Here is a 10,429-nt window from a genome sequence, read left to right as displayed (position 1 = left end):
GGTTATAGTGGGAGACGTGCTCTAGATGGCAGTGTTTTTCTAACTGTGGTCATCAGTCGGAGCTGTAAAAGTTTGACTTCTAATCACTTGACAAACTCCATCTGAAATGATTTCTCCTCACAGTTTCTGCTAAACAGAAACTTTGCATCATGTTTCCATTTTATACATTTTAGATTTACTCCAGTGGTCTGATGCAGAAACAAAAACCAAGAATTCTGTTCATTCCTTTCTTTATGAGATAAAGACCTTCTTGTTCCCGGCAGGACAAACAGATTCCTGTGAAGAAAAACTGACCACATCGGACCGAACAATGACGGCCTGTCAGTCTCTGAGACGGTCATGTGTCCCGCTGCAAACCTCCAGAAACCTCAGTCAATCATTTAACAACCAGCTTTCTACTGTCTCTTATCTCTTTACCCAGCATGCAGCATTACATAATGCTGTAAGTCATATATAATCTAATGTTTAAAAAATCTGAATCTAAATGCAACATTTCAGAAAGCAGTGACAAGTTGACAGTTGAGTCTTTTTGTTTGTATAATTTTGAGGCAGTTTTAATATTTGTGGTTTAGACATAAATCATATTAATTAAACATCAGGTTAAAGCACGTTCGTCATCAAACTGGATGGAACCAAACTCGAAGTTTTTGAGGAACATGAGATGAATTTTGGGGATCAGCAGGAAAAATAAATAAATAAATCTCTAATACACAAATGAGTTGTTGTGAAACATATTTTTATTTTTTTCCTTGTGAATATTCAAAGCTGAAAAGTTTTATAAGCAAGCCACAGTTTCCATTTAGTACATTTCTGTTCAGAATTTATTGCATGAAAATAAAGATGTTTTTGTTTGTGTTTCTGCTGTCAGCTGAGAGTTTAGGATAAAAAACAGCTGTGTAGTTTTACTGATACTTTATTACATGGAAACTGAAACAAACTCCACATATGTCATAACAAATCTGCACAGGACCTCTTTTAGTAAAAAAAAACACCTTAAAGTGATGGAATAAACTGATTTAGTGCTTTTTGACATGAATGAGTCGTACTTCCTCAGCTGAAGATCTTCTTAAACTGCGCCTTAAACAGCTCCATCGCGTCGGTGTGTTGCACCGTCTGCGCCAGGCTGCTCGCCTTCATGATCATCTCGTGAGCCTCGTCGAACAGCTTCACACCCAGCTCCTTCTTCACTCGCCCTTCCCAGGCGATCAGCTTCGGCCGGCCTTCCAACAGGTTCAGACCGGTTCCAATAGGCTGCAAAAAACACACACACAAATATATTAACCCTCCCACACACACACAAGTCCTCCTCCGCTCAAAAACATGTTTTTCTTCTTGTTCCTTCAGTCGGATGTTTGTTCTTCTTCTCTGTGCAGAATGACGTATGTGCAGAGTTTGTTTTCACATTCATCAAAGACCCGCTGAAAGCAACGCAACGTGAGAAAGTTCGCCCCCATTCATTTTCTACAGTACACCAGTGAATCACTTCGCCGGGTGTTGAAAGTGTCGTTATGTAAATGGAAGTGATGCAGTGAAACTGATGAAGTGGCTTCCTGGTGGATCAGGAAGCTATGGAAGGACACTTTTATACGATCTTTCTCCACCAGATTAAAATAAAAGTTGAAAAATATATTACATTATACATTAATAATATTACAACTATTTTGTAACTCAAAACGGATACTTACAGGGAGAGATTGACCTCTTAATAGTGTTATTATCACAATAAAAAGTATTATAAAGCTGCATATTTGTAATGTAAACGTGTAAACTGCACATGTAAGTCTAAAAATGAGGCTGTGTGTGTTGATGTTTTTTAAAATATATTAATTTATCAATTTCAATTTGTCTACTTATTTTTCACTCATTCACTCACTTAATTCATTTTTCTCACTCATGTCTTTGTGTTTACACTTTGGTGTTACCCAAGCAAGGACAAAGACAAAGGAAATCTGTCGCAAATTGTCAGAGAAAGCAGAGAGTTGTTTCTTTATTTTATTATTTTTTATTTCTTTTTCCCTATCAGCTGTGTGACCATTGAGCTTTTTACTGTTTGTTGTTGTGCTGTTGTATGTTTTTTTGTCGGGGGACTACAGATGCAAATTAGCTTCAAGCTAACTCTGGTGCAGTGCATCTTTAATGTTTCAAACTGTACACTGTCCCCATTCAATAAATACATAAATCACTTACACAGTGTTTGCTTAGAAATGCTAACAGGCTAAAAACATAGCTCAGATATTAGCGGGAACCTCACACAATGGCACTTCCTTGTTGACATCGTGACGTTAACATCTCCGCGTCCTTGACAGCCGGAGCCGACGTGCCCATAGCAACGGGCGAGAGGTGGCAGAGGATCATGGGAGATAAGGTCTTTACAGTAAACCAAACTCAAATTTCTCACAGCTATAATCCATAGACTGTATAAAAATATGGACGTAGTTACCGTGACGTCACCCGTCGGTGTCTGAAGAGCGGTTTTGAAGCTCAAAGTGAGCCGCTCCGGCCGTCGCCATCTTGGCAGTGCGTGACTCTGCCTAACTCCCAGCCAATCAGAAATGGGCAAAGAGGCGGGCCGAATGGCTGAAACAAGCCACCTAGCGGCTGGCGGACCTGTCACTCAAAGCAGCCATGTCCTTCATTATGCATAACTTTACGGCTTAATAAAATTTAAACGGGTGAGTTATGAAAAAATTCACCCCCCGTACAGTTGTCATGAAAGAGGAAATTAGCTACAGAGACCAAAACCGTTTTTTGTACCAGACTGTAAACATGTTTATTTCTGCTGTAAAGTTGGACATTTTAACATGGAGGTCTATGGGGATTGACTCGTTTTTGGAGCCTCAAGTGGTCATTCAAGGAACTGCAGTTTTGGGCACTTCCGCATTGGCTTCATTTTACAGCCCTGGAGGTTGCTGCTTGCTATAATCTCACATGACTCTATTTTTTCATAATACAGTTTTTTAAAATATCAAATATTGGTTGATATATTGGGGGGTAATGTAATCATCTCAGTTAACATTGGGTTAATTTATTTTGGTGAGATTCAGTTATATTAATTTGATAACATTAAAACTAGACTTTCTTACTTTACTCCACGAGGTTCACAAATATGCACGTTTGCACACACAGATAAAAACTGGTGTTTACTCCCACATGGATCGATGCTATTTCCTGTGAGATCAGGATCAAGCTCGGTGTATCACCAGTCACAGCAGAAAAAAAAATGGTTGTAGTAGCAGAAGTAGTTGTTTTATTACCTGCATGATCTCAACTATAGCCACCAGATCAGCCAGAGAGATTTTGTCGCCGACGATGAACGGTTTGTTCTGGAGGAATTTCTCCTCCAGCAGGTTGAGCGACTGATTCAGATCCTCGACGGCAGCGTCCATCTTTTCCTTCGGGACCTCACAGCCCATGACGAGAGGAAACATAGTCTGCACATGTGAAAATAAATACAGCTTTAGTAGAAGCAGCAGCATTCAAACTAGTCATAGTTGTATATAAGTGTTACGGCCCTCTGTTGTTAGCACTATATGTATTGTGTTATGCATTAAAGGAGACATATTCTGCACATTTCCAAGTCTATATTTATATTCTGGGGCTCTACTGGAATATCTTTGCATGATTTGCAGTTCAAATAAGTCCTTGTTTATCTTGTGCTGGCTCTCTATGTAGCCCCTCAGTTCAGCCTCTGTCTAAGAACGTATCCACACTAAGCCAGCTAAATTCATAAACACATTTTTTCTCTCTATTTTGGCGTCCATTCAGATTAAAGCATCTCCAGAGCTTTTCCAAAACAGCCTCCTGAGTGTGTAAATGTGAAAACACCTGCTTGGCGTTGTAGTGTGCATGAGGAAAACGAAGCTGTCATATCGGTGACAAAACAGATGGTAGCAGTTGCGCAACATTTCATTGGAAGAAGAAGAAGAAGGAACATGACAGTAAGAACAATGGCGGACAGTTTCATGCGAGTGTTGTCCTCTTTATTGTCTTACTTTGACAGTTTGTTTAGAGTTAAACTGCTGAAACTGTCAAAACAGAAATAGTAAACCTTCTTCACTGGTTTTCTACGGTTGACTTGCTCGTCTGTCTGTCCTCCGCACATGCTCAGTAGGAGGAGAACTTCCTTTTTTGGCGTTTTAATGTGGGCGGAGGTTTTTGCAGAAACGAGCTGAAACTCGTGCTGTGGACGCATGTCGTTTTAGAATTTAGCCAGCTTAACTTAGACGTACTGAAACATCTCCTGTCTCTTTAAGGCCCGCCTCCCGATGAGCCCACTCTGTTCTGATTGGCCGGCTCTTAGAAGCGGGAGGCTACGTCAATAAACCACACAACAAGCTATAATAGTAGGATTTCTCTACTTTTCCTTGTTCTTTACATTCAAACATGTTCGAGCCAAAAATCAGATCGGAAATATGAGAGTGGACAATGTGAACAACACATGGAAACACCTTAGCAACGACCTTAGCAACCAAGACTACAGAGCAGACGAACCTTTGTCAGGATGTACAAACGATCTGATGTCAGTTCGACGGGGAAGTAGAGGTTGAAGCCCTGACTTTTGACTTGCAGGGAGCTTTTCTACATACGTTCACCTCAAGTTTTGGACCATGTTTAACATCTGACATGATAACAGTGTATAAATAACAGAAAATCACAAAAAAGTGGAATATGCCCCTTTTAATCTTGGGGTTCAGGGTTGCTGGAGGACTCAGTCCACCAACCCAGAGTTCACATGGATGCTCATATGAACTGATAAGAGTGCAAACCCGGGGGCAGCTCGCCTCTGTGCCTCTTTGTTCCATGTTAACTCTATTTTGCTGTTATAGTTCATCTGTTTAGCAGCTCTAGCGCTGAGCAGGACTACACTTAGTCTCTGTCCTGTTTAATACACTGAGCAGAGAGATGGTTGTAAGATTAGTGTAGTCAGACAGCTTTTATTTTCTTTTACTTTGTTTAACCAGCAAGGACTTTACAGGGAGTAAACTTTTCTTTTGTTTGTTTCTGTGTTGGCTCCAACCCCCTCGTTTCTGAACCAATTACAGTAACCACTGTCTTCAGGGATGAAGGAACATGTGACCCAGTGCAGCGCTGTGGCTCATTGACGTGTTTTTAATAGTTTTTGGACAACAGCGGAGGTCTATGACACATATCAGGATTTGGATACACACACAATACTTGTAAGTAGATCAGTTCATTGTTGGTTTGCCTCCAAATATGAGATTTGTTGACAAAAAGGAAAAACAGGAAATCGCCAGCAAAATCCTTTAAAGGTTACTCGGGGGAGTTTTTCCTCATTCAAACTGAAGGTCTAAAGATCGAGGATGTTACATCCTGTAGATTGTAAAGCCACCTGAGGTAAATATGTGATTAGAGATATTGGGTCATATAAATAAGACACCAGCTTGTACACAATAAACACTGATAACTAACTGCCTGATTACACCGACACTATGTTGCTTCCCTTCCCCTTAAGTATATCTGTCCTTAGTGAAAATATATTTTTATCAACGGTGCCAAACATCTGAACCAATATTATTGTAACCAGGTGACATTATGGTAGTCATTATCATGCTGTTGTGAATTAATAAAACATAAATATAAAAGTGTGCACATCATCAAGTATATTTTATATCTTCAGACAATTAAAAGATCTTTCAATGTCAGCACTTTAAGGACAAACACAAAGGCACAAGAGATATAAATAAATACATAAAAAATAAAATCATCTTTTCTATACTTGAGTATAAGTTATATAGTATCAGTATTTTTTAACTTCTGAAAAGCATCTCATCTTATATTCTTTTGTATCGGCGCCACAGAAATTAACAAAAAAACTGACTAAATGAACTTTGTGTGTAGTGGAGTACAATAGATCAGGTGAGGTCATGATTATGATGATCTGGGACTCGTACCCTGAGCAGGAAGACCTTTGACCCCTGAGCTCTGAGGCCCATGTGTTGCCAGGACAGGTATTCATTAACACGAGCTCGCTGCTGCAGGTCAGCTGGATACCAGTGATCCGCCACCGACGCCGCGTGTTTCTGCACCATGTACTTGAGGATCGCGATGCTGCAGAGAGGAGAGCACGAAACTAATGAGGCCAACAAAATGAATCAAGTTTTAATCACAGCAAAAATGACACAATCATGTGTATTGTTGTGTTATGATGTGCAATAAAAAATATCGTCAATGTACCATTTAAATGAACTGTATAGAAGTAAAAGAAGTGATGACGTCAGTAGGCGCTGCCGTTGTGAAGCAGGACAGGAGCTACCTGACAAACCCCGTTAGTGTGCCATTTTTCATGTTTTAACCATAGACTGTATAAAAATATGGATGTAGTTACCATGACGTCACCCGTTGGTTTCTGACGAAAGGTTTTGAAGCTTAAAGTGAGCCCATGGATGTATTATAAGAGCTGGATACCGGACTAAAAATGGCGCCCATTCAGTCCTATAGGAATTGCTCGCCTGGCGTATACGCCAAGCTTCCGGGTTTGCTTCCGCGTTGTGCGGCCCACTGAACATACGCAGTAGTGTTTTCCCCGCTGGCCCCGCCCGCGAGCTCCCACTTGGCCCATAGACTTTACATTGTAATGACGTCACGGATTTTTAAATCGCTTTTCTCGGCTCAAGGAAAGTTTTACAAACATAAAACCTCTATGGATCAAAAGTTCATAATAGAAAGAATCATAATTGACCTTGTTTGCAGTTCGAGGCGTCCTGTCAACAGTTTTACAGGCGTCTCTTTTATAATGGTGGTCTACGGGGGAAAATGCTTTTTGGGCCGCAGGGGGATTTTTCGCTGCAATACTGCAAGTGGCCACTGGGAAAAATTGGCTGCAAGGCTGAGCGGTGGCGCCCTATCCAGCTCTTATTATACATCCATGAGTGAGCCGCTCCGGCCGTCGCCATCTTGGCAGTGCGTGACTCTGCCTAACTCCCAGCCAATCAAAAATGGGCAAAGAGGCGGGCCGAATGGCTGAAACAAGCCACCTAGTGGCTGGCGGACCTGTCACTCAAAGCAGCCATGTCCTTCATTATGCATAACTTTACAGCTTAATAACATTTAAACAGGTGAGTTATTAAAAAATTCACCACCCGTACAGTTGTCATGAAAGAGGAAATTAGCTACAGAGACCAAAACCGTTGTTTGTACCAGGCTGTAAACATGTTTATTTCTGCTGTAAAGTTGGACATTTTAACATGGGGGTCTATGGGGATTGACTCGCTTTTGGAGCCTCTAGTGGCCATTCAAGGAACTGCAGTTTTTGGCACTTCCACATTGGCTTCATTTTACAGCCCTGGAGGTTGCCGCTTGGTTTTAACACACAAATAACACATATTTATATTGATTGAAGATATTAAAATATTAATGTCTAATCTTTAATGCCTCAATGAGACAATCAGGATCATTTTTGAACACTAGAAGTCCCACAATCCATCAAAGTTCTGTTGAATTTGGACTAAAATATTGAAGATTTGTTTTCAAAATCTGACCATGAATTATAACTTCTTCAAAAAGCCAGTGACTGTAAATTCAGTTTTTTAGCGTGGGCCAGATCACGCTCATAATTTCAATCCTGCATGCCACCACAAAAACCCAATTTATCATCATTATTTATATTTTATTTTACAGAAAAGTATCCTTCTCTTGTGATGTGCAAATATTCATACCAATAACAATCAGATACGATCAGGAAAGGAGAAAACTTTGCATGATGTTATTTGCTTGCAGCTTAGTTTGTTTACCTCTCAGATGGGGGGGGGGCTGTGAAAAACCTGCTGATATTGAGTTTTTTAAATGTCACTTCTCAACGCTTTTAAAGAATCCTCCACTCATTTAACATCACCCTTCTATAACATTGTTGAACTTATGATGGACACTTGAAACTGATCTAAATCGTGCAGCAGGACCAGAGATATCGCCTAACCTGGCACCTACGTTACCCACAATGCAACTCGACTGCTGACAGTTCAGTCAGAGATCGGGGTGTGTTATGCTAGGTAGCGGCTAATGTAGCATGGAGCTGCTAGCCTCCAGCAGAGATCAGGAGCTACAGAGGTCTGGTAACATCACGTCTCTCTAACTCCACACCAACAGATTATTTTACTTTTCAAACTTGTCTTCAGCCCCAACTGATGATGACTCAAATGACATCACTTGAGGCGACTTATCATACTTCTCAGCTCCCTCTGGAGCCACACACTGAGGTATAAAATCGGTTCTTAATACAACAAACTGAAAATCTACTGATCTCCATTGTAGCGGCAGATAAAACCACAACTATCTGAGGTCCACCCATGTGTGAAAATACAGTATATTTTTATAATTTGGTTAAACTGAAACTTTAAACCCTTGCTGGTGTCTAAAAACTGGAGGGATGGACTCGACCTTCACAAATGATTTAAATGATTTAAATGATTTAAATCATCTGTAGATGTCAGGACGTCTCTGTACCTCTCTGTCAGAACGAAGCTCCCGTCCTTCATGACAGGAACCTTCCTCATCATGGTGAGCTTTCCAAACTCCTCACCGTACTGTTGCCCTGAGACAAAACACACACAAATGAGAAACACAGCTGTGGAAAACTGACAAAAAAAAAACTTCTTGCAACTTGGTTTGGTCGTATAAACAGAATCATTAAAATACTGTATCTGATTGAGTTCTGTGCTCCCTTTTCTATCTCCTCGCAGACACTTCTCGTCTATTTTCTTTTCTCAGCAGGGTCTTTGTTATACTCAATCACCTCACAGACATAGGAATGTTTTGTCTGGGTGCTTTGACCTCTGACCCTCAACATCCCACCCACTGTTTGTTTGTAAAGTCGGTTATCTAAGGGGTTAACTGGGAGCGGCTATGGTCAGCTTTCTGGGTGAAATGTGAAAATGTAAACTGATAGCTTGGCGGAGGAGGAGGAGGGTTTCTCGGTCTGGAAGTCTTGTGAATGTGAACATGTAGAGGAAAAAAAATTGGCTGGAATTTAATAACGCATATTTCTAAGGTTGGAGCTTACGTAACAAGTTCAAATACTGCAGGACATTCAACTCTGTAATCAAACTCACTCCTCTGTACCTCTCTAAGAGCTCAAAAAAGACAAATAAAACTCGTACGATGAGGCAGAAAGTGAACAAAAAGCCTAAAATCGTCACTAAAAGAAAGCTATGCATGTATTTTTTTATTTAAGTTTGTATCAAAGAGTTTAAATGTTTCTTAGAACATTTTTAATTTATGAACTACTATTTTCTATTTTCCTGTTCAACCAACATATTAATTGCCCAGGGCTTCATTTCCCAAAAGCATCTTAAAGGACGTGTTCACAGTTTTTCAAGTGTGTCTTAAAATAACAGTCAGATACCCGTATGAACAGTGAAAGAGGTTTTCCACGCTGTAATCATTCCTCCTGTTCATACTGGATATTAAAAGATCCCCTTTAAATGTGCTGACTGTAATGTTGAATGTTGTTCATATTAGCTCAGTTCAGTTTGTTGTAATCTGCAACCTCACTGCTAGATGCCACTAAATCCTACACACTGCACCTTTAAACCTGCAGTGCAGGATTTCTGTCTCCCCCTTCTGGCACTGAGAGTAATTACAAAAACACTGTCGACACATGCTTACATCAAAGGCTGACTTGTTTCGCTATCAGAGTTTTATCTATTTGGTCCGATAACATTTGGAAAGTCTAGAGGAGCTGCAAAATTTAATTATTTTATCCCCGTTCAAGTTAGCAGAGAGCTAACCGGAAGTTAGCCACATGGCTGGCGGAAGTCTCTAGTGTGCATGTTCTTCCCATAGAGCAGTATGCATGCATCCATCCAGCCAGCATGGGAATATCAAACCCAACACCTACTTTAAAACTCTGTACACTGTGAAATACAGTTATGTATCTGGTGGTGATAGGCTTAATCAGCATTGTGTGAACTCGTTTGGCGATGGCTTAAATGTAACATACCTTCATTTATAGCCTGTGTAAAAGTTCCACTCTGCAGTTTTAGCATGTTTAGATTAGAGGCTGATCTGTGCAGCCCAAGTTTAAGTTTTTTCTGCTTGGATTTACTCATATTGTTGCCAATAAAACTGACTTTTAATTATGTCTAATCATGAGGGATTCAGAATCTGCTAAATGAAATAGTAAATTGTGAACCGTGTGAATTTAATGCCAACGAGTTTACAGCTATAACGTTTTAAAACATTATCTGCCTCCTGTCTGCACCCTGCACGGTCAAAACCAAAAGCCTTAAAGTTATCCCCAATCCCTGTCCCTATGTCTGTATATATGTGGGATTACCTGTGGAGAGGTTGACGAACTTGAACTCAAAGGGAATCCCGACCGCTTTGGCGAACAGGAAGACGGCGCGGCATGGCTGCGAGTACAGGTCGAGGTAGAGCTCCATCACATCAGGGTCTGAAGGCTGCAGATTTCCAC

General features: G+C 40.5%; 1 protein-coding gene across 1 annotated transcript; it reads right to left on the bottom strand.

Annotated features, from left to right (window-relative positions):
• Positions 1-719: 719 nt before the first annotated feature.
• On the bottom strand, positions 720-10,426 carry LOC137169541 (glutathione S-transferase theta-3-like). Its single transcript, XM_067572792.1, has 5 exons — positions 10,292-10,426; positions 8,461-8,548; positions 5,913-6,069; positions 3,255-3,431; positions 720-1,251 (listed from the first exon to the last, which is right to left on the bottom strand). The coding sequence occupies exons 1-5, from the start codon at positions 10,395-10,397 to the stop codon at positions 1,051-1,053; spliced, it is 729 nt and encodes a 242-aa protein (XP_067428893.1). The 5' UTR covers positions 10,398-10,426; the 3' UTR covers positions 720-1,050.
• Between the last annotated feature and the right edge of the window lie 3 nt (positions 10,427-10,429).

This window comes from Thunnus thynnus, chromosome 2, assembly GCF_963924715.1.
Source record: "Thunnus thynnus chromosome 2, fThuThy2.1, whole genome shotgun sequence".
In the NCBI taxonomy this organism is placed as follows: Eukaryota; Metazoa; Chordata; class Actinopteri; order Scombriformes; family Scombridae; genus Thunnus; species Thunnus thynnus.
The sequence above is the reverse complement of the archived record's forward strand: the minus strand, read 5'-3'. Positions and strand labels throughout refer to the sequence as shown.

Coding starts and splice junctions, on each gene's coding strand:
- LOC137169541 (XM_067572792.1), bottom strand. CDS start 10,397: ATGGAGCTCTACCTCGACCTGTACTCGCAGCCATGCCGCGCCGTCTTC. Junction 8,549..10,291: donor GTTCGTCAACCTCTCCACAG/GTAATCCCACAT, acceptor GTTTTGTCTCAG/GGCAACAGTACGGTGAGGAG. Junction 3,432..5,912: donor CAAAGGTCTTCCTGCTCAGG/GTACGAGTCCCA, acceptor TCACATGTGCAG/ACTATGTTTCCTCTCGTCAT.